Source organism: Zalophus californianus, chromosome 2 (genome assembly GCF_009762305.2).
Source record: "Zalophus californianus isolate mZalCal1 chromosome 2, mZalCal1.pri.v2, whole genome shotgun sequence".
Classification (NCBI taxonomy): domain Eukaryota; kingdom Metazoa; phylum Chordata; class Mammalia; order Carnivora; family Otariidae; genus Zalophus; species Zalophus californianus.
In genome coordinates this window covers 103,935,728-103,960,625 of record NC_045596.1, presented here as the reverse complement: position 1 = coordinate 103,960,625, position 24,898 = coordinate 103,935,728, and the positions used below count along the sequence as shown (strand labels likewise).

Sequence of the window (24,898 nt, the reverse complement as noted above, 5' to 3'; positions counted from 1 at the left end):
TCTACTAACACTTACTGAGTACACGCTAATTCCTAAGCCCCATGTTAGCTACGGTATATATGATGTGTTCTCTAAATTACGATATAATCTCTGAATTAACCTTTACCCTAATTCTAACAGGAATTATTGTTTCCATTTTGCAGAAGGTAAAATTGAAGCTAAGAGTAATGAGTGAAGTTGCCCCGGGCCACAGAGGCTCTAAGTGTTAGAGCTAGTATTCACAGATTTTCATGTGCTTTTCTTTCTGCTTTGTCTACATAGCACTATAATCATATTAGAATTTTTATAATATCCATTTATTTTAATTTTTATAACAAATTAAAATATGTTAAAAATAAAGATGTAGTCCTGTCTTACAAATGACTTTCTGAAGTACATTGACTCAGAATGGATGCAGAGGTAGCAAAGTACAACATGTTAAATGATCATTTTTTAAAAGTCAGCATTTAGAAATGATATTAACACATAAATGTTTAAATGGGCTGTAAAATATCACAGAGCATAAAGTGGGAAAACAGTATCAAAACTGTTGTTGCCAGAAAATTAACAACTCATCACAAATACTTTCAGAAACAGAAGTATTTGTAATTGGTAATCAGATGAATTGCTAACCTCATTTGCTCTCAAAAGTCTAGCGATTCTTTTGGGAACTGTATCGAAGGTGGTTAATTAACAGACTAAAATACCTAGCACATATATTTTTATACCTAGTAGCATATGGTAAAAACTAGTCACTAATTAAGAGCAGGCAAAACATGGTCCATAATTGTAGTCAAAAGAGATCTTTGCAAAACATACTTAAAGGTATGCCACGTACCTGGGGTTGTGTCTTCTGGGATGTCAAAAGAGTACACAGGTCTGGAGAACTTGGGCGTGTGATCATTCACATCACTGACAGTGATATTAATTCTCATATCTGAGGATTGAAGACCATCATCTGCCCGAACCAACAAAGAATATTTGGAACGGCGTTCCCTGTCCAACCGCTTGGTGGCTATCAGATCTCCAGATTCAGGGTCAATGCGGAAACTGTCATCAGCTCCACTAATGATAGTGTATGTGACCAGAGCATTTGCACCCTGAGGAAAAGATCCGCATCTGAATTGTTAGAAGTAGAACAGTTAAGGGCACCATTTCTTATGTTGAGTATGTATTCGACAAAGTGAGGCTTTTGGTTTTACTTGATAAGATATTAAAAGATTTCAAAAGATAAGAAACCAAAGTAGTATACTGCATCATCTTTCACCACTCATCCATTAAATAACACAGAAAATCTCAGCCATCAGTATTAGTTATATATATTTTTTAACTCATAAAATGTATACATAGAAAGGAGACAAGCTGTCGCTACAGAAAATGCAAATGACACTACTATTATTAACCTCATAACCAGAAGATTTGCTGAAGGGTGGCTCTGTGCCAGGCACTGTGACAGCACTATGTATGCATCCTCTCACTTCAATTCACAACTTCATGAGGTGCCATTTCACAAATGAAGACACTGGGTTCCGAGATGCTGGCTAACTTACACATAGTCACACTGCAAGTGTTAGTGTGGATTTTAAACCCAAGTCTGCCTGACTCTGAGCTCATGTTCCTTCTGATTCAGCATGAGAAGGTAATTAAATGAGACAAGTGCTAAGTGGAGGAGGCTTGCAATAGACACTGTAAGAACCAAGAAGAGAGATGGATTGTTTTGAGTTGATTTCTTTAGGGAAGACAATAAAGGAGAGTATATATGGAGCTGAATTGGGGCTTGTAGAATTTTTTTTTTTTTAAGCAAAGACTAAGGAAACATTTCAGTTTAAACAAAAATGCAGAGGGAAGGAGAATGATATGTCTGGAGTACTCACTGTTAAACAGTTTGTTAGAGTGGAGAGTTTAAATGAAGAGTAGAAGAAGAAGGTCAAACTAAAATGTTAGATTATAGGTATATTTTTGAGAATCTCACCCTCAACACAAACTGCCTTGAATTTTATGGCCAAGAAAATACTAATCTTGTTTTAATTGGAAGCAATCTCTCAAGGTTCTTAATAATGTAGGAAGAACTAGAGTGGGGAGAGCCTGGAGAAGGGAAAGAGTGAGTAGAGTTTGGCCCCAAGAGGCTGGGGCTTCAGTTCCTCAAGGTGAAACTATAGTCTGTATTCTTTGTAGGTTCCAAGTCCATGTTCTGTAAAATGAAAGCAGGGGTGATTTCTTACGTACTCTTAGATCTTTGAGCGGTGGCCCTCAAAACTTTCAAGTCTAAACTAGAAAGTTGGCAGAGGACACAGAAAAGTTGAGAAAAACAGAACATTCTTCATGTGTTTACTAAGTGCCCAATGCTGTTTAAGCACATCACTTCATAGGCACTAATTGAGGTTAAAGGAAGGTTTCAAGAGAGAGTAGATCTTAGCAAAGTCAAAAAAAAAAAAAAAAAGAAAGAAAAAAAATTTAGAAGAATTTAAAGTAAAGGGGCGCCTGGGTGGTTCAGTCGTTAAGCGTCTGCTTTTGGCTCAGGTCATGGTCCCAGGGTCCTGGGATCGAGCTCCGCATCAGGCTCCCTGCTCGGCAGGAAGCCTGCTTCTCCCTCTCCCACTCTCCCTGCTTGTGTTCCCTCTCTCGCTGTGTCTCTCTCTGTCAAATAAATAAATAAAAAATCTTAAAAAAAAAAAGAATTTAAAGTAAAGAACCCATCTGGATTTGATGATGGGGAATGCTAACCTCATAGTATTTTAAAATACATTATATATATTTTATTTTAAAATATATTATATATTAAATATATTATAAACTTGACAGTCCAATGTTGAAATTACAAGCAGTTTGATTTAGATATTTCTTAATTATGTATATTATAATTAAAATATTGAGTTAAATATTATACACTGCACTGGTTGAGATCTGAGGCTTTGGGGGTTGAATCTCTGCTCCGCCACTTGTTAATTGTGTGTCCTTGAGCCTTATACTTAGCCTCTATGAGCTGATGTTTCTTTATCAGGGCAATCAGGACAATACCATTACCTGCCACATTGGGCTGTTGCGAAGATTGAATGAGTTCATACATGTAAAAAACCTAGAATGCTCCTTCAGAAAGTATATGACAATGTTAGCTGTTATTTTTATTTCTGTTTTTATGTAATGGGTTAAGTGCATTTGATGATAGATTCCTGTAAATGAATACTTTAAATAAAAATACAACTGAGTTGCTATATATCCCAGGAAAAGTATGTTTTCTGATTTCCTATTGTATGTAATTGTTGCATTTTGACACTGAGGTATAATTAGTGTGGCAATCATTGACTTCCAAAAATTCCTTTTTGATTTAAATATACTTACATAAAATAAGCATGCTCTTTACGATTATTAACCTCTAGAAATTTACTTATCAAAATATCCAGGCTAAGAACTCTCAAGAAAGATATTGGGAAGAACATAAATTTAGGATGTGTAGGACTATAAGGCTGGTATGCCAGGAGAATATGGTACCCACGGCTTCCATTCTTTCCTTCACAGATTAGATATGTTTTCTCCTTCATGGCCAAACGTATAAGAGTATGATTTCTAACAGTCAAAGGCAAAAATACTCTTTCAAAATACATGTTTAGTGGCGTTTGCTCCATTTTTGTACTGCATTCTCCAAGCCAATCTTAAAATTTAGTAAAGTGAATGCCTCAAAGCACCTTTTAATTTAGTAATGGAATAGCTGAGTTTAACACAATACCACATGTATCTTGTATATTCAGGTGTACGTGGGGTAGCTTACATATTTATTGTAATGGTATGGTTTAACAAAAACATTCACTAAGAATTTTAGACTTCTAATCTGACTACTTTCTGTACTATTTATTCTGTTTCACTAAGTTCCATTATTCTGGTAAAGCAGTCCAGGTATGAAACAGCTACATTCAATTTTGACCTATTAAAAATGGCAAGTATTTGGAAATTAGGGGAAGGCAAAGAAACAAAAACACATATTTAAAGCTATTACACAAATGGTTTGAAAGTTAGAGATGTCTTGTCCACAAAATAACGTCATAATTAATGCTCTTAAGTCATGATAATTCTTCTGAACAGAAGCAAAGGCATCAAATTATGTTGATAAAACAATTTTTTATATTCAAAATCAGCTGATGCAGTGAATTAATAGTTCTGGTGAATGTCTGAAAATGTCTGGCCAAGAGTAATGATTTAATTAGGTCTTTTGAAAAGTCTATTTATTTAATATCCAAAATATGCAGTATCAGCAATACCATGAGAAACAAATATCGTATTTCAGCGGCAGTGCAGTGGAAATAATGCTGGTTAAAAATATTCTACTCTCCTGAGGAACCACAGAGACAAAAGCACATGGAAGGAATTCTAAAAGTAAATAGCTATAAATTGCAAATGCATTTTATAACCTTAAGTAGTATTTTCAAAAACAAGTATGGTACCATGAAACAAAGCTTGAGTATCCTGGCCCATTACAAGCATAAAAATTCTGTTTATAAAAGGAAACAAGAGACTGACAAAGTCATATGCATCTGAAAGACGCGTATCTTGATCCAACATATGTTTCAAATGATATTTAAATGAAGTTCAACATGTACATGTTGCTTCCTAAAACCAACTCCTTTATCCAGGCATTATTCTCCAGTGACTTACTAGAATTTCTCTAACACACGAATATTTTTATGTTTGATTTAGCAATTAAGGAAAAGTGTATAAATAATAAAAAATGTATTGATGTATAGTTTGCTTATGACCTACATATTTATTAGTATTTTAAATAATTCTATTAATCTTTTAAAACCAGTCCACTGGATAGTTGTGGGAAAATTTAATGTTGACTAGAAATTAAAAGAAAACCTTTGCATTCAATATTGAGTTTTATTCAAACTAGATGAAGAAAGAAAACAGTCATGACTTAGTAAGGGAGAAAACATTTCAGATATATATATTTCACGTTCAAATAAGAGGGGCACTTGTGTGGCTCAGTCTGTTAAGCATCCGCCTCTTGATTTTGGCTCAGGTCACGATCTCAGGGTGGTGAGATCAAGCCCTACATTGGCTCTGGGCTGGGCATGGAGTCAGCTTGAGATTCTCTCCCCCTCCTTTTGCCCCTCCCCCACTTTTCTCTCTTAAAAAAAAAAATCAACGAAGAGGTAAAAAGTTGAGGATAGAGTAGAAAATAGGATGAAGGTTTATCTAAAAGCATTAATATTAATTCATTGCAAGCTACTCAAAAAAGGAAACAGCTAATGATTCTGAATGCCACAGAAAGCTGAGGTATCCATTCTATTGGGCGTAAGGCCAAAGAAATGTTGATTCCTCACACCACAAGTTAAAATAGTGATCATTTGAAAGCTACTAAAATTTTTAAGAGAAAATGTATTCAAGAAGGACAGCAACCTCATGAGCTTAATCTTTAAAAAATCATAGTTCAAAATCCTTTCTTTTAAAATTGTAGGTAAACCTACTCCCTCCCTCCCATCCTCTCCTGCCTTCCCCTCCCCCCACCAACAGATCTGATCACAAAGTACTAGGTGATTTTTATGCCTTCAAGCAGTCACACTTTGCACAAACTGTCAGCATCCCTACCTCTCCCTGAATTTCAAACAACCCTTCCTGCATTTCTCTGGTCTATTTCTTCTGCACGACATTACACTTTCCTGCCCCTTAACTCCACACCTTGTCTCACCCCAAATTCACTTCTTGCATATCCTAGATAACATCATTTTACATTTCAGGAGTTTTTTTTTTTTTAAGAATTTTGTTTATTATTTATTCGAGACAGAGAGATACAGAGCGAGAGAGAGAGAGAGAGAGAGAGAGAGCAGGAGCAACGGGAAAGGCAGAGGAAGAGGGAGAAACAGACTCCCTGCTGAGCAGGAAGCCCGATGCAGGGCTCGATGCCAGGACCTGGAGATCATGACCCGAGCTGAAGGCAGACACTTAACCATCTGAGTCACCCAGGCGCCCCTCAGTAGTTTTTTATACTAGGATGTCTAAGTGGTAATATCCGCATGGTTACTTACACTTATTTTAAAACAAAAAATGAAGCTCAATAGAAATAAAACAAAGTACACTAAAACAATGGTGATATAAATACCTAGACACATAAGTATCTTCCCAGCCTTCCTCAGATCTCATTGTAAATATAAATATATCTCAAAAGATATACTTGAAGGCAATGCAATTATGTGCACACATACACACAAACACACGCAAAAAAGTTAGATGGAGAAACATAAACATGCAGGCAGCACTGTATTGGTAGAAACCCTTATTTGTCATAACTTGAAAAAAATAGAGAAGGATACAAAATTATAACAGTATCAACATCACAGCATCTCTTTCAAATAATCAGTTCTTAAAACAATAGCATATATTCCCTTAGAATATATATTTATTATAATTAACATGATTATTTCTTCAGTCTTCGAATAAACCACTTAAAGAGGAGGTTTATTTGTCCTAGTCCTACAGAAAGTTAGCCAATGAGAGTCACTACAGTTACATGTCTTTAATGTGAATTGTCTTATATCAATTGCATGGGTGCCTTTTTTTTTTAACTGTTTCCCTTTTTTTTTTTCCTCTTCACATATTTTTTTGTTTTTCCTTTTTTGGTTTTTATTTAAATTCCAGTTAGTTAACACACAGTGTAATCTTAGTATCAGGTGTACAATTTAGTAATTCAACACTTCTGTGCAACACCCAGTGCTCATCACAAGTGCCCTCCTTAATCCCCATCACCTATTTCACCCATCCCACTCACCCCCACCCCTCTGGTAACCATCAGCTTGTTCTCTATAGTTAAGAGTTGTTTCTTGGTTTTCCTTTCTCTTTCTTTCCCCTATGATCATTTGTTTTGTTTCTTAAATTCCACATAAGCATGAAATCATATATTATTTGTCTTTCTCTGACTTATTTTGCTTAGCATAATACTCTCTAACTCTATCCATGTCATTACAAATGTCAAGACTTCATTTTTTTATGGTTGAGTAATATAGTATTATATATATAAATATATATATATTCCTATATATAATATACCACAACTTCTTTATCCATTCATCAGTCGATGGATATTTGGGCTCTTTCCATAGTTTTGCTATGTTGATAACACTGCTATAAATATTGGGATGCATGTGTCCCTTCAAATTAGTATTTTTGTATTCTTTTGGTAAATACCTAGTAGTGCAATTGCTGGATCATAGGTTTACTAGTTTTCTAAATGACAGTTAATCAAAGTTTGTGAATTGAGCTATCCAAATATATATTATCAATGATGAGCTTTAAGAAAATGAAGTATTTCCTAAATAATAGCTGATGACATCTCTTATGAATGATAATATAAGTAGTCACATAACTTTTAATAGTAGCTAGAATTTGGAAAAATTTTTTCTCAATTGTTAAAAAAGAGGTAGTAGGTCCAAAATAGAGTCCCTTGTACTAAGCCCCATGTCAACAAACCAAGACTTAATACCGAATTTAATTGCAGTTTGAACTCTAGGAATGTAACTTTTAACCAGTCAACATGGAATTACTTTGTCAGTACTAGCCTTTCTGTTCACCTTAGGAAGGTGATCTTGCCTAAAAAAATACATTTTGCTAATAATTTCATTTTTCCACCCCCTTTTAGCCTTTAAAAACCTTTTCTTTTCTACAGATTGGCAGAGCTCCTTTCTATTGCTAAATGGCATGCTGCCTGATTCATGAGTTGTTGAATAAAGTCAATTTATAAATTTACTCAGTTGAATTTGTGTTGTTTAACAGATCTGGTGGCAGTGGCAAGACTAAAAAAGACTTTCAATAGCTTCAGGGACAAGAAACACAGGTTCAGGACCCTAGGAATTCCTTTGAGTTCACTGTCTTTCTAGCTATTTCTGAGGACGTTGGGTAAGTTACTCTTGGTTTTGAGCACTGCTCTCTTTGTGTTGAGCTCCCAACCTAACTGGCTTTCCACTCCAAGACTTAGTGAGTCAGCTTGAGCTAGGCAGATGCTTCTATCCAAAACCTTAGTCCCCAGCTCTTGGTTTAGTCTGCAATTCTCCAGTAGGCTGGAATCCCTTCCCCACTTACAATCTGCAGTGCCCACTTCCTGGAGTTTTCTGGTTTAGTCTTTTCCCCAGTTCCAGTCCACAGCCCCATTTGCTGGAATCTGTTGCTTTAATCTACACTGGGAAATGCTGGTGTTGCACACAGCCTTCTTTTGGCCAGTCTGCAATAACATCTTCTGGTTGCTGCTGGCATGTTAAGAGGCACACGTTTGTCTTGTTTTATGTAGATAAAGGCTATTGCTAACAGGGATCTCAGAGGCCAAAAAGCTGCAAAAATTGGTGGGCATTGGTCAAGCACTTAAAAGCTACTGTGATGCTTACCACCTAAATCAAAGACTCTTGTAATAGAATAAGTTGGTCATGGAATGAGTGAAATTCACACTAGGTTTCCTGCCAATCTCAAGCAAATTTCCATGCAATGAGGTACCCTGTGAAACACGGTACAATCACCAACCCAGAGGCACATCCCTTTTAGGTACTAGCTTGGTTCTGAGAGATGCAAAGGCTTATCTGAAAAAAGTAATTATAATAAAAATGGGATGCTTAAAATCTAAAGAATTTCTGCTACCTTCCTACACACCTGGTTATTTTATGTCTAAGGATTATGGTCTGGAAGAAATAAATATTTACAAAAATAGCAAAATCTTCCTAAGCTTGTTTTGTGTCCTGAGAACTTGGTTTGGTATCTCTCAGGTCGGGAGCCCCAAATATAGCTGGGCAGATAAGTGAGTCACACCCAATTAGCAGCTAGATATGGCTGGACAGAAAATGTGGGTTAAACCCCAATTGCGGCTAGGGTCCTACTAAAGTGTTGCCAGCCCTCAAAGTAATTATAACCTAGAATTACAGTGGCCCTTATAAGGAATGTTCCAATTAGGTAAGATCATTTAAGAAGTGCATTTAAAAGCAAGGACTCCCAAATCAAAGAAACAGAATGGAATACCTATTTTAATTGGCATACAAAAACCTCTGAAAGTCTTCAGAATTCCAAAATAGCTTCATTAAAAGATTTGTTTCAAAAGGCTAATGAAAAATTCAAGGTATAAAAGGTACCTAAAAACAAACAAACAAAAAAAAGTAAGGCTAATGTAAGTCTTACTGCTTTCCTCTATCCTTTATTTGAGTACTCATTCTAGTAACCCTCTGTCTGAATTCCTCTTATATGGCCTTAAGCAAAAAGTCTGCCAAGTTAATGACCTTACAGACACCACACGTCTACTCTTGAAGGAGGGCCCATTGCCAATGGGGATCTCCCAAAGTTGATGGGACTCTCCCAAAGTTGATGGGACTCTGAGGGATTTTCTGGTAAACTGTTGCTATTGTCTTAAGCAGCCAAGGGAAAACTAAAGTTAAAAATAATGAAAAACCTAGCCAAATTCTGGTAAATACCAGAGCTACAGATGGGCTCCTGAAAAAACTGGTGGAAGCCAGCTAAGAGTGAGAATTCTTGCCAGAGTCAGCTCTCCCAGATCTCTGTCCGTAGCGCCCAGTAGAAGGAGGAAAACAAAATATCTTAGGCATCCTCTCTGGGGACACCTCTTCAGTCCAAGGGGTTATTCAATACTGCCAAAAATATTTACTATTTGTCCCAGCTAAAACTACAAAGTAGCTCTGTGGTCAGAAATTGGCCAAATTGCAGAGCCTAAAAGAATTTTTTTAGGGTTTCTCCCCTAAGCTAAAATAAAACTATGAATCCAGAAGGAAAGAAAAACCTTCTAAAGCCCTTGTAAAAGGATTTATGGGTGAATCAACCTATGATGTCATTTAAGTTGCAACCCAATTCTTTGAGGAATTGAGAGCAACTGTCCTTATCTTACAAATCTTTGCAAAACCAAAAATCCAGCTCTAGAGGCAGTTGAAAGTTCACTTACTCATTTTTACCAATCCCAAAACATCTCCTATTTGTCTTTGAAAGCTTATAACTTGCATTCTTCACTGTGTCTTTGAGACATAAGTGTTAATGTATGAACTTTGGAGAGGTAATTCTTATCAGAAAAAAAAAAGGAGGTAATTTAGAATTTGAGCTAATGGGAAATATTAAGTATATAGAAGCTATAATGTCTCTCTTCTTTTTAAGATTTTATTATTTATTTATTAAATTAGAAAGAGAGCAAGGGCAAGCAGGTGGAGTAGAGAGGGGGGCAGAGAAGAGCAAGGAGGAAAGAATCTAAAGCTGACCCCCACAGCACGGAGCCTGACACAGGGCTCGATCTCATGACCCTGAGATCATTACCTGAGCTGAAACTAAGAGTCAGTTGCTAAATCAACTGAGCCACCCAGGTGCCCCAATGTCTCTCTTTCTGTATGTTTATGTGAGTATATATACATATATATATATATATATATACACACACACACACACACACATATATATATATAAATTAATTTTAATAATACCATCTGGCGGTAGAGAATTCTATCACCTCTACCTCCAGATGGTATTACTAAAATTAATTTGTGAAAGAGCTATATTTAATTGGCTTAAATAAATATGAGCTTATATAAATTTAATATTCATAAAAATTCTCAAAAATATAATGTAAACTAACCCAAATGCTTTTTGGGTTCATGTAATCTGGGAAAATGTTCAATATTAAAACTAGTTCAAGTTTGTTATTTTAATAAAAATATACCTGTCCTTAGAGTTTTCAACATTGAATATAATGCAGTCATACAACTTTTACTTTACCTAGATTTATTAATCAAATAAGTTTATGTTATCTCTGTTATAAATTTGTCAGCAATAAAAATAACTTGTCATGATGAAATTTTCATAAGTAATCTAAATGTAATTGTTTAACAAGTAAATAAAATAGATATAAGTAGTATAAAAAGTTTTAGGTAAACTTTTTAGTTTTCCCAAATCTTTTTGGTAACCTGAAACATTAAAGTTTTGCTAGGTTAAGTTATGAGTCAAGTTATATCCACTGAATATCCAGATCATTTACAAATAAAATAAAATACTGAAACATGTTATTGAACATAAGCTTATCCACTTTCAGCTTCCTTTTACAGAGAAACTAAAGATAGTTTCATTTGTAAACATGTTTTATGCCATGTTGAGAAATTTTCTTTGAGAAAGTACATGTTTCTAGAAATTATAAAAAAGTTTTTATAAGTCTGACAATCCACAGAATGCTAATATAAAAGACAGTTCATAATTGCTTACTTCTTAGTTTTCATTAGAAATCAAAGGCTTCTAAGAGTGAAAAATTCTAATATATGTAACTAAAACCACTAAAAACAATGAGGGAAAGGAATTTTATGTGTGATCAACTCTGGCTAAGATCAGAATGAATTTAATTAAGCAAATGAGTCCTAATATCAAAAATAAAGCTGGTGTAAAAGCAGAATTTGGTTTTCTGTCTGTTAAAAGGACAAAGTCTTCTTGGTCCATTGGTCTACTCTTCTTGGAGATTATAAAAGGATTTCCTTACCTTTCAAAGTAATATACCTAAAAAACAAGAATTCTGTGTTTCATCAAAATAATTTCCTGTGTTGTTTTTATCAAGTCTGATTACTTAAGCCTAGGACTCTCAATATTAAAATAATTAAGTTTTACTCAGAACCAGGAAGTCTTCTATATTTGCCTATGAAATCTTTAATTGTCCATTTGGTTAAATAGATAACTGAATATTATTTCATAGTGACCTATGGTCTTAAAACCTTTTGATATTTTTTGACAACTTTCCCAAAAATCAAATTCTAAACGAAGTTTTTTTGACCTTGATTTAACTTTGGGATTTTCAAGAGGGTCCCTGAAACATCTCAAAAGATTTGGTCTCGGGGCACCTGGGTGGTTCAGCTGTTAAGCGTCTGCCTTTGGTTCAGGTCGTGATCCCAGGGTCCTGGGATCAAGCCCTGCATCGGGAGCCCTGCTCCACGGGAAGCCTGCTTCTCCCTCTCCCACTCCCCCATGCTTGTGTTCCCTCTCTCGTTGTGTCTCTCTCTGTCAAATAAATAAAATCTTAAAAAAAAAAAAAAAAGATTTGGTTTCTCTCCTCATAAAAAAAAATATTAAGTCATTAAAAGTAATTAAGTTTATTTGATATGTTAAATTATTTGGGAAACATTGTCAAATAAGAAATAATACTAAGGCATTTTTATGCTGTATAGGTATAAGTTATAAGTGTTCCAGAAATAATGTAAAATTCTTGGAAATCTGATATATCTTGGCATAATGTTTTCAGTCATAATTCCAGTTATTATCTTAAAATGATATGTAATATTTTACACACATTTCCTTGTGAATTGTAGTGAACTTGCAACAGATTTTTAATCATGGTCATTTTTAAGTCTTTTGTCATTTATAGACAGTTATTTCATTCTGATACTTTGGCAAAAGTGCTTCATCTCCAAGAAGACCCATGGAAAGTACTCCAAAATACAGGTTTCTGATAACTTTAAAATAAAAACCAAACAAAACTGAATGGGGTAAGAATTTTCAGAGCTAATGAAAAAGCTGCATTCAAGTAGAACAAGTATTAATTATAACAGACTAAAGGAACTAGGGAGGATGATTATAATTCTGCATGACTTTTGTTTAAAACACTGCTGGTTTTTAATGTTTTGTTTTACCAGATGTAAGAAACATTTTTTTTTCTTTTCGTTTCTATTTTTTTTTCTTTTTGCTATGGCCTATAGAAGATTGGTAAAGTATACCTTTGTGAACAAAGATAAAGCATTTGCTTTTTCTCCCTACCTGATCCCTCCAGAATTCAGAAACTATTTTTTTCTGGCAATATAGTTGTTTCATGACAATATAGTTATTTGTTTGCACAAATGAAATGAGAATCTATTTTCCTTTAACAGGACAAAATTGGAAATACTGGTTATATTACCAAGGCTTGACTGGAATGTCATATTTGAGAGAGATGTGTGTATATTCACATATGACCAAACAGTTTTAAGGAACTAAGGTTGACTTTATGGAGCCAAAAAAAAAAAAAAAAAGCCCCTTGGAAAAACTGGCCTGGGACCTTGCTTCTAAGGATACAGCAAAGTTCTTAAAAACTTTCTATGGCCAGTCACTACTTTTGTTGCACTTATGTAAATAATCATAAATAATGCACTTTTGTAAATAATGCAAACAAATTAGTTTTACTACAATTATCTTTTTAAAATGGGACTAACTGTAGAAAGAAAAATTATGTTTGCACCTTTCTAGACATTAGATTCTAAACCTGTTGTCTTTGAGGTTTTGTTGCATACCTATAAATTGGACCAGATCCTGAATTCTATTTTTCTCAAATATCTGGCTACATCTCACCAAAGTAACTTTTCCAATTTTCTCTCACCCTTCTGATTTGGAATTGCTAAGAACAAAGACTTCCCTTCAATCTCCTTGGCAAGGACTATACCAGGTGCTGCTCACTACTCAGAGAGCAGCCAAACTCCAGGGACTTGTGGATAAACATCTCACAGTTAAAGAAAACTCCACTTGACATCTGGTCTTGTACAAGTGCTGGAAATCTCCAAGTCAAATTGACTAGAAAGAGGAGTAGCTGACATCAAGGTAGATAGCTTCTTTCCAAGATGCCAGATCAAGACTTCACATTCTAACTGAACATAAAACCCTGTCTTATCTTTCTTTCCTTTACTCTGGCATTGGCCTGGAAAGATAATGCCATCACCAGTATCTCCCACACCACTGCTAAGGGAGGGAGGCTTTGCCTCTCAGACCACTGGATTTGTCATTAAAATTCCTATCTGTCCATTAACAGTGCCATATATAATCAAGAATGGTTTATACCCCTACAGGGTTTGTTTTTTGTTTTTTGTTTTCCTGTGGTGATTATCATTCTCCTTGGACCTATGAATGCCTAAATAGCTGGTGCATAGCCAGGCAATGCCTCTTAGGTTATCTAACTGTGTCCCTGACTTTCCACAAACAAAGACACCTCACTGGTCGACTCCCCTAGATTTACATTGTTGAGTTAGAAAGGAATTACCAGAAGGAATTAATGATTCAGGATTCACTTCCTTTGGCAGGGCCTTACTTCTCTGGTTGGAAGTAAATGTAAATGAGGCTATGATTAGAAGCCTCTCCTAAACTCCTGAAAAGTACTGCACAATCTGCAAAAACAATAGCCACCCAACAAAAATCCTTAGACTCACTAGACAAAGTTGGTCCCTTGAATAATTTTAGCTGAGTGATGAGGTATCTGTGTTATGGCCAACATCATCTGCTGCACCTGGATTAACGCTTTTGTGGAAATTGAAACTCAGTTTAATGAGATCACTGAGCAAGCCACTTGGCTTAAAAATGTGACTCCTTCAGTAGGGTCTTTCTTTGATTTACTTAATTTTTATTGATTTGGTTTGGAGGACCAGGCTATGAAGTACATTCCAAACATTGGGAATTATCCTGCTTATAATGATCATAGTAATCTCCCTGGAACATTGTATTCTCTGAAAGGCTTTAAAATGCATGTTTGCTGCTGCTAGTCACCAAGCAAATGATCTCTCTAAGACTGGAACATCAGAAAAGAAATGAAGAGAATGACCAGCTTAAAAACTGTAAACCTGAAGTTGTGGTCTATGAATATCCTAGAGATTAAGCAAAAAAAAAAAAAAAAAAAAAAAAAAGTCATTACCTATGAATGCCACACAGAAGATTGGCAAAAGCTGTATGAATGACTGAGTGGTAGCTGTGAGTGGTGCTAATGCCTTAAATATTTATCATATTTCACAGTTAAACTGAGAATCCAATCAAAAGGGGAGAATTGGTAAAAAGGAGACAGCAGTCCCAAAATGGAGTCACTTATGCTAAATCTCATGTCAACTAACCAAGACATAATTCTTATTTAATTGCAATTTCAACCCCCCCCCCCACCGCCCCTCCAGAAATGTAACCTTTAACCAGTCAACATGGAATTACCTGGTCAGCACTAGTGAGATAATCCACCCAATAAACTCCTCTGTTCCCCTTTGGAAGATGACCTTGCCTAAAAGAATGCATTCTTTGCTAATAATTTCCTTTTCCCATCCCCTTTTAGCCTTTAAAAAACTTTTCTCTTATAGAGCGTGGCGGAGCTCCTTTCTATCGCTAGATGAGATGCTGCCTGATTCATGAATCATCGAACAAAGCCAATTTAATATTCAGTTTTACTTAGTTGAGTTTTTGTTGTTTTACACTTACAAAATTGAGTTGAAGATACTAAACTTAAAACACCAAAATTTTTAATAGAAAACTATAAGTATCTAAATATCTCTGCTTTATTTTGTCTACTTTTCCTTAGATTTTGTCAAAATTTAGTAAGTCATTACATTTATGTGTTAGCTGTTAGCTGTTAAAATTCACCTTTTTTTTATTTATTTACCTTTTAAAGTTAAAGAAATAAATTCATGAAGATCTTACTCAAAGACCAAAAGTTTTCAGATACTTCTAAAATTTAATTGAGGGCAAAAAAATTAAATCCTCTGATGTGTGTTGGGCTTAGCTTAAGGTGAAAGGAGATACTGGTGTCAGGGAAAGTTGTCCCTCTTTTCATAACTCCTTAACATTAATTAATTCCTTTACCTAGCAAGTAGGAGAAAACGGGCAATGGGCTTTTTTCACAGGAGAAGTATAAATTACAAATTATATAAGTTGTTAGTCATTTAGAGCACTGTGATTAAACAGCTAAATTTGAAATATAAATAGAGAAATCTAAATTGTGCCCCGAATTTTACATTCACCACTAGACAAGAAATGTCTGTTTCCTTTTTTTAAGATGTATGTATTTATTTGAGGCGGGGGCGGGGGTGAGAAGGAGCAGAGGGCAAGAGAGAGAGAATCTGAAGCAGACTCTGCACTGAGCTTGGACCCCGATGTGGGGCTTGATCTCACAACCGTGAGATCATGACCTGGTCCAAAACCGAGTCAGAAGCCAATGACAAAGGCATAAAAAATATGGTTATATCTGTAGATATTTTTTTATTATTTGAGAAATTAAAATAATTTGACTAAGAAATCTAAAATGCAATCAGCAATTCACTGAATAGTGAATTCACTGAATTCACTGAATAGTGAATTGCTGATCAAAGGAAAATTACCTCTTGATAGTCTCTATCTTAGCCTTCTTATATCACATTTCAACAATTAACATTCTTTGGAAAAGAGCATTCAGTGCTTAACCTTAATTATTGGGTACTAAAAGTGGTCAACGTACAGTAGAAATTTGATAGATCACTGGAATATTAAGTTTCAAAACAAATTCAGGCTCTGAGTTACCTCATCAGCATCCATCGCTGTCAGTTGCATAATCTTAGAACCATCTCCAATGTTCTCCTCCACGGTAAGATCCAGCATGTCTGTTGGAAATACTGGTGGATTGTCATTGATATCCTGAAGTGTTATTTCAACCTACGAGGAGAGAAAGAAACAACACATGAATGTCCCACATGCCTGCAAGGGACCAGTGAAAACGTATACCAGGAGCCCATTGGTTAACTAAGCCTTCAAAAAAGAATCAGAACCTTTATATAACATCCAAGTAACAGGAAATATCCTAAAGAAAGCTGTGAAATCTTTATAAAAATATAAAAATTCAAGTAAAAATCATTTGATTTGTTGACAGTAACTGACGTTACAGGGTCGCCTTGGAGTTTATACAAGAAAAGGAGCACAGATCAACTGTTGACTTAATCCTCAGACTTGTGCACCACTGCAGAACTGCCCAGACTTAGGACCCTGTGCCATTCAACCATGAAATGTCAGCCGACACACAAATGAGGTGGTGTAGAATTTCTTCCTGAAATGTTTACATATTAGGAATGTCTGGGAGAAATAAAGAAGTTCACATTTCGTTTTAAGAAACGCTCAGCATTTTCCCCTTTAACATCAACTCCCAAGCCATGGGGGAAAATGCACGCATCTTCTTTTCTTTCTATTTCCCCTCCTATCAGCACTTCTTATTGTGACTAAAGTAAAACAATCATTCCTTTCAAATATACTGTTTATATAGATTGCAAATATTAACAACTTTGTTTGAAAGATCCTAGTCAGAGTTGTTTGTTTCTCTGCCTAAGAAAAACTGTTTAGAAGGAAGGGTTTGTGAAGTCGAAATAAGAACTTCAAACCATGTGTTTTCTCTTTTGAGCTAGGTGCTAAAAGCTGTATATCTGATAAGAAAAGGGAAGACAGCTGCTAATAAAACTGCAAGTTTCCCCAGTTGGGTCACAAAATTAAGTCATGGAGAAAAGCCCATCCAGCCATCTAGCTAGGATATAACCAAGACATTTTTCTCGTGGGATGAAATGTCATATTTTATAGTTAAACTATAAAAACTCCATCAGATCTAAGAGCAATGCAGATGAATATGAGGAAAAGAGAAGAGAAGAGAGTAAAAGAATTTTGATTTCTTCTTTTCCGGAAGGAGGTGGAGATGGGGTAGAGGGGGAAGCAAGAGATAGGACTGTCATTATTCTCTGACAGGGAATGAATGAGAATGATAGCGAGCTAGACTAATAAATAGATGAGCGAATGATAAAAAGAAAAACTCAAAAACCAATATATAAAATTAAGTACTAAAGAATTATGATACCTCTAATTCCACCTTTTAATAGGAGAGGTTTAATCACAGCAATGCCTCAAATTAGTCCGGACAGGCAGTGTCAAGCAGTTGGTAATGTGCCACCTCTAGTTTGGGCTCACATCATTCTCTATGCCACTTCCTTTAAGAAAAGATCCAAGCAGCCAATGTCCAACTGCCTTGTCTGGTTGTAAATAAAGTAGGTTATTTCAAATTAGAAAAACTGAAATTCAGGTTCTGGCTCCCCAACTTATTAGCCGGGTAAACTTGAGTTTACTATGTGAAACTATGTGTCTTAGAGCATTTTCTGAAGACTAGACTTTGATGATGTCAGCAAAATGCTTAGCCTAGAGGGAAGTGTTTGATGAAAAGTTAATCTTGGTTTTGAATTTGTGAGCACGGACCTAGGAGTTCCTTAGAGCTAGAGAGAGACTTTGAGAAAATGATTTAATAAATCAGAATTCCAGGTCCTATAGTCCAAAGTCAAAATTATAATTTATTGTTCATCTCTGGAACATATTGAATATATATGAAGTTTTCAGGTAGGAATAGTTTTGACACACATAAATACACATGTATGTATTTCAAACACCTGAAAAATATGGATTTAAGAATCAATGAACTGATGATGGTCATCCAAAAATATAATCATTAATGTTCTTTAGAAATTAATAATTATCTTCATATTATATATGTCTGAATTTTCATACATGTGTGCACAGTCCTTAAAATACAGTAGAAAAATAAATGAAGAATAAGAGATAACTGATAGAAATACCTCATCACTCAACTCTGACATTTTAGCTTAATAGACTTTTTTTCCGATTCTAAATTATCTTTCATCTCTAATTTTATGACCTGGTCCAATTGGAAACTAACATGCCAACTTTGTGTGTGTGTGTGTGTGTGTGTGTGTGTGTGAGAGAGAGAGAGAGAGAGAGAGAGAGAGAGAAAGATATTTTCGAAGGGTATTTGTGAATGTGAATATATGAGTGTGTGTATTTGTCTAAGTGTATATGAGTGTGTATGCATGTGTGTGTGTCTAAGGAAGAACACTAAATTGAGAATAAGGATAATCCATATTGGCACCAATTAAATATGACATCAAAGATGCATCAGGAAAGAGTACCATGCACTAGAAACATGCTGGGTATTCCAGAAAGCTACCTCATTATAAATGGTAAGTGCATGAATTGAACAAATCCCTTCTATATTTTAATAGTTATAGCAAAATAACTAATATACATGCTAGACATAGTTTTAGGTTATATGTGTGTGTGTACATACATATATATACATACACACATTTTAAAAAGTCCCCGAAAGAACCCTGAGGAAAAACTATTATTTTCCCATTAGAGAAACTAGTTATCAAAGGTAAAGAGGTTAAGTAATTGGCCAATGACACAGAGCTAGAAAATAAGTTTTCTCTACTGCCATGCAAACCTGTCTCTCCCATATGTAGGTGTGTATGTTCAATAAACACAATGAATCATATTTGAAAAGTACGTCACAACTATATGTACATATTATTTCTGTCTGGAAACTGAATCACTTACATATGAACTAACTAGCCATATAATCTTGGGTCAGTCAATAAATCTCTCTCTGTCAGAACTTAAGAAAAAAAAAAAAAATTGGGACGCCGGGGTGGCTCGGTCAGTTAAGCGCCTGCCTTCGGCTCTGGTCACGATCCCGCGGTCCTGTGATCGAGTCCCACATCGGGCTCCTTGCTCCGCGGGGAGCCTGCTTCCCCTTCTGCCTGCCGCTCCCCCTGTTTGTGCTCTCTCTCTCTCTCTGATAAATAAATAAATAAATAAATAAATAAATAAATAAATAAATAAAATAAAATCTTTTAAAAAAAGAATTTAAGAAAAAATAAAGACTGTTCTATTGATCTCTAGATACAGCTCTAGAAGTCTTTGATGATGTATGCTCTATGATATTTTGGCCAACTTCATCATTTCAGGTATAGAAAAAGCTTTCTTATTTTATTTTATTTTAAGATTTTATTTATTTGAGACAGAGAGTGAGAGAGAGCATGAGCTGGGGGAAAGGCCAGTGGAGAGGGAGTGGCAGACTCCCTGCTGAGCAGGGAGCCCGATGCGGGGTTCGATCCCAGGACCCTGGGATTGTAACCTGAGCTGATGGCAGATGCTTAACCAACTGAGACACCCAGGTGCCCCTGAGCTTTCCTATTTTATTAGAAAGAATAAATTTAGTTTAAATATTGAGTCCAAAACTAAACATTTATGAATGTATCTATAGTCAACCAATTATAAAAACAGATCTAGAGCATTTCATCATTGCATCTGATATATGCAAAGGTTATTTTTTTGGATACCACATACCATTCATTTAATAAGTCAGGCTATCCTTTTTCCTAAAATCAGTGTCAGCTTACCAATTAAAAAGTTAAGAACTTCCTATTCCTTTCTTGGGGGGCAGAAATCTGGATATTTCTCTTAATTGCCCAGTATATCTTTTCTATTCCACAATTCCTCAGATACCCCTAAAAAGTTTTTAGCATGTTTTTTCTCAGTTCTCCCAATAGCCTGGGGTAATGAATTATATAGAAAAGGAGATACGAACTCCTTAGCACAGGTAGGTGTCATCCTGCAATCCCTTCACTTCTCCTGATGCCCTGTGTCATGTTTCTACCTACCAAGAATTTCAGGACTACAGATCCTGTTTGTGATGAGGTTGTCACTGATTTCAGTATTTATTCATTCAATATTTTAGAATCTATCACACAACAGGCATATGTTAGTCACTAAAAATACAGAAGAAAATAAGACAGGTCACACCCCCTTGTAGGAAAGAAATGGAGTTTGATAATAGAAATATTGACATCTCAATCCCTAAATGTTTATCTCCCACACCATGGGGAGTTCTCTGGACTGCCTTATCTCTTGCCCTTGCCAGTTACCATCCTCCTGATGACTCCAGACCCTAACCTGTGCTTGGCTCACTCTTGGATCTGCCACTAACCTAAAAGACTTATTCCATTACGATGCCTTCTTTGGACTAAGATTTGATATGAATTTTTTTGAAGTGTTATATAAAAGACAGGAATCAAACATTAAAAGTTTAGAAAAGATATCTGGAAACAAGAATTAAGAGTTTATAATTTTTAAAGACTTCTTTTTATACAAATGAGATCACTTTCATAATACAGACAACGGCTATTAGTAGTTTATTTTAAAATTCCAAGATTTTAAAATAGTCTACGATATTGTTCCTAAGCTAAAAAAAGTATGTGTAGAAAAATACACTCCATTCTCTAAAAATACAAACCAAAAACTACTGCACAGCTAAGCTTTTAGTGCTAACATTGTTACTTCAGGGTTTTATGTTTATCTTCACAGTTGTTTAGACCTGAAATAAAATAATTCCTTTTAACTATTCATTTTGCAAAATAAATAAAATAAAATAAAATAATCATTTTACAAAATTAAAATAAATAAAATCACATTTTGAACTCGGAAACTTCCCTTCACAAGTGGCTGTACTTAAAACAAAACAGAAACTTCCAACAGCTTCCATAATTTAAGTCCAGGGGCATTTTCCAGGTATCTATTCTGAAAGTTTGTGAGAATTTACCCTTAAAGATTAAAGGAACATTACACCATGAAGATAAGGCACTTGCATATTTTACGCCTGCCTATCAAATGTTGACCTTTGTGCTTAGATAGTTGGCGCTTCAGAAACATATGTGGTTTCACCTGCTACAATTACAAGGGCAGTTGGTAACTTTGTGGCTGACTTATTCATAACAAAATATCAGCTGCAGCTAATGGTTGAGCCATAGGTATTGTCCACTGCCACCACCTCTGTCACCATTTAAAGACCTTTAGAATAATGACTTTCTTTGCTGAGACACCTGATCCTAGTCAGTGAAACCCTGGTAAATGAATGATTATATTTAGAAACGAAAACATGACTGAGATTAAGGGGGCTAATGACCAATTAATTTAAAAACAGGCTGTCTTTTGGTAGTTTGATAAAGGTAAAAGTTAAAAAAATATACGGCTTTAAGTATTGTCACCAAACTTTTTTATGCTGAAGGAAGAGTCCTTGATATTCAGCCTGCTGAGTGTAATTAAATAGATATTTAAAAACAAAAAAAAACTTTACTATTTACAAACTGGGTAAATAGTTGTTATGAAATGAGTACAAAGGTTCCCTCTTAATTTTTTTCTGTAATATGCAGTTTATCATTTTATTCTGCAATGCATAAGAAGGATATTATATCTTGGGGATTTATTTTTAGTTTTTAAGTGAATAAATCAGCATACAACTGCATAATCAATAAGTAATCATTAATTAGCAATATCAATTATCATATCATTCACACATGTAGCTATAACTATAAAACATGGCATTTCACTGATTTAAATTGATATTACGAAGATAATATGTTACAGTCAAGGTTAAGGAATTGACTAAAATATCAAGGTCCATTATGAACTGATACCCCAGTTAATAAATCAGTAATTTCATTGTGGTCACTAGATCAACCACAATTAAAAACATATTCTTAAATTCATAACCTCTCTGCAGGCTAAATAAAGTGGTTCTTAGTGAATAAGGATGAACACGTATCTAAAACATATTTTTTAATTCAAAACCTTCCTACAAACTACATAAAATGGTTCTTAACAAATAAGAATGAAACACAATCTATTTTTTTTCCTTTGGGGAAACAGTAGAGTTTATAGTACACTAAAAGTTCAGAAATCCATTTATTTGCAAGTAGACATATTAAAATTTTAGGAGGAATTCTAAATATGAAGTCTATCTCCTTTATTTTACAGAGAATCAAAATTAAGGCATTGAAATGTCAAGTGATTTATCTAAGAAAAACAGTGGTCAGCCTCCTAACTCAAGCACAGTGATTTTTCCAGAGACCTATGTGTAGAAAAAGTCAGAGCCAGAGTGCAAGCTGAATATCTTAGACCAAAGTCTCTAATCTGTGCATAAAGACAATGAGTTTTCAAACAAAATATGCATTTGATATCGACTTTGAAGAAATTAAGATTTGATTGTCTTACAAATACTATTTTATCTACATTTTTTTCATTTTTAGGTTTCTTCATATTTACAATAGGGGAAAATAATCTGTGAAGGTTTGTTTTATCAATGCCAACGAAAACTCAGTCATTGAGCAGGAAGGTGGTGGGTATATATTACAAGTAAGGAAACTAGATAAATTCTCTGTAAATATCAATAAAAGTTACTGCTTTTAAAATGTCTACAAAGAATGTTTCTTTTTCTTAAAAGATGCAATCATAAATACTGATTTTCAGAAATGACTAAAATCTAAATGATTGGTGAGATAGACATAATCTACACAAAACTCTAAAATAGTAAAAGTTGCATCAAGACACATAGTACTTGATTAGTTGCTTTTTTAGTGGCAAAAATACATTATTGTGTTTTTATTTTTGTGGAACTGACACCCCAAATTAAGTTCCTTGAGTAACTCAAGAACCAATCCAAATCCTATTGATTTCCTAGCTTTGTTTGCTTCTCATGCCATCATGTGTAAATTTTATGATATGAAACCCTATTGGATGATAATTCAATAACTTCATACTCAGAATGATAACCTAAAAGAGCTTCAGACAAACATACATGTTGTGTTCAGAAAATCTCCCACTTGGAAGACTGGAATATAAGATTTAATCAATGCCCATCACTACTTCAGAAACAGCTACACTAAATACCAAACAAATCATGAGTAAACCTGAAGGAATAACTAAGCTCATTCAAATGTGCATTACCCTTCATAGGTCACTATGATGTCACTCAAATAGCACTCTACTAAATGATGCCCTGATTTACACTGTGTAGGTGCTACTGAAATTCACTAGGTGGGGGGGGGGAGTCTAATCTTACACTCAAAACAACTTTTATTCATCAGAGTGAAACAAGATGCTGAGACTCCCACTTCATTTTCTGTACTCAGGCTCAAGTGAGGACTTGAAGTTGAAAGCAAATTAACCAGGCTGAAATCCCCGCTATGATCAGTACAACCATCACGCCGGGCCTGTCACTTCCTTTGACCTTGAAAAGGAAAACTCCACCTTTCCTGCCTGAGAGGAGACTGTGTGCAGAGTAGCAGCTTGCCCTCAGTGCAGTGACGGGCTTGGTGCTGGGGGACAGCTTGCTATCACCGCATCAGGGTAGTGTATAAAAAGGAACATTCTGGGACTGGATATGAAATTTGAGACTCCAGCACAATATTCATTAAAGAAAAACATCAGGATAAAAATATCAAAACCATGGCTCAAGTAAATAATCAAATTTATATTTTAAATGTTTGGCGATAGTTTCACATGTTCACTCTTCAATTGAAGCCAACTACTACAGGATTCATTTAATTCAGTGACATTGACACATTTTGCATGCTGTACAGGCTTCCAATAACAAAGTTTTATTTAGTAAATTTATGTCAAAGCCTATATATACTAAGATTACATAGCAGTTCTAATTAAATTTCAGCAGAAATTTTGACATTCTATGTTCGTTTTCTTATCGAACTAACCATGTAATTTCACTTGATAGAACACACACACACACACACACACACACACACACACACATACACACATATACTCTTTTTCAACATTTCAAGTTGAGAGCTAAATTCAGTCATTAGGAAAGAGAAAATTCAACATGTATTTGTACTAGCATTTAGCACAATGTACTAAATGTACTAGCATTTATGGGTTTAAACTCTTAAGTACTTTCATTTCTTAGCAAATAAATAAAAAGCTGTATTGCCATGAAAGGATGGTGCCAGGGTTTGCATAGTTCTTTAATTTTGTTCTTCATTTCTTTCCCTATTTTGGGTGACCACTGGGAATTGAGCTGCCATGAGTCTGGGCGAAATGTTTCACTACATCCAGAACACTTCATCATGTTGCAAAGCCAAACTCTATTATGGTTTGCGACTGACTCATATTTTAGTTATGAGAAGGCCCTAGCAAAGAACAGTTTACATTTAAAAGTCCTAAATGTCAAGAATGTAATGTTTGGACTATGTAGGTATACAAGGTCTAATCACATTCTGTGAACAATGTTTTTAGGTGGTTACTTATTTATAATAGATAGCCTACCTAATTCAAAAAAGTATGTGGTAGCTGTATTAATAGTACACTCTCTCACCCTGATGGAATTTCTGAACTTTTGAAACTGAAATCTTCAAAGAAAAGGGAGAATTCAGACTTTGGAGAAAAGACCTATGATCCCATGCTATGAAAGACAGACAGGGGCTACGTGGGACCTATTAAGGAAAACCAACAGAGCCACCACCACTGTATGTGTAAGTGAACCAGAAACTCTTGTGGACAC

General features: G+C 35.0%; 1 protein-coding gene across 1 annotated transcript in view; it reads right to left on the bottom strand.

Moving 5' to 3' along the window:
- FAT4 (FAT atypical cadherin 4) overlaps positions 1-24,898 on the bottom strand; it is a 173,686-nt gene that overhangs the window by 82,943 nt on the left and 65,845 nt on the right. The window contains exons 2-3 of the mRNA XM_027599231.2: positions 16,240-16,371; positions 818-1,079 (exon numbers count right to left, since the gene is read on the bottom strand). Coding sequence (XP_027455032.1) covers positions 818-1,079; positions 16,240-16,371 — 394 coding nt within the window. The remainder of the gene's footprint in view (positions 1-817; positions 1,080-16,239; positions 16,372-24,898) is intronic.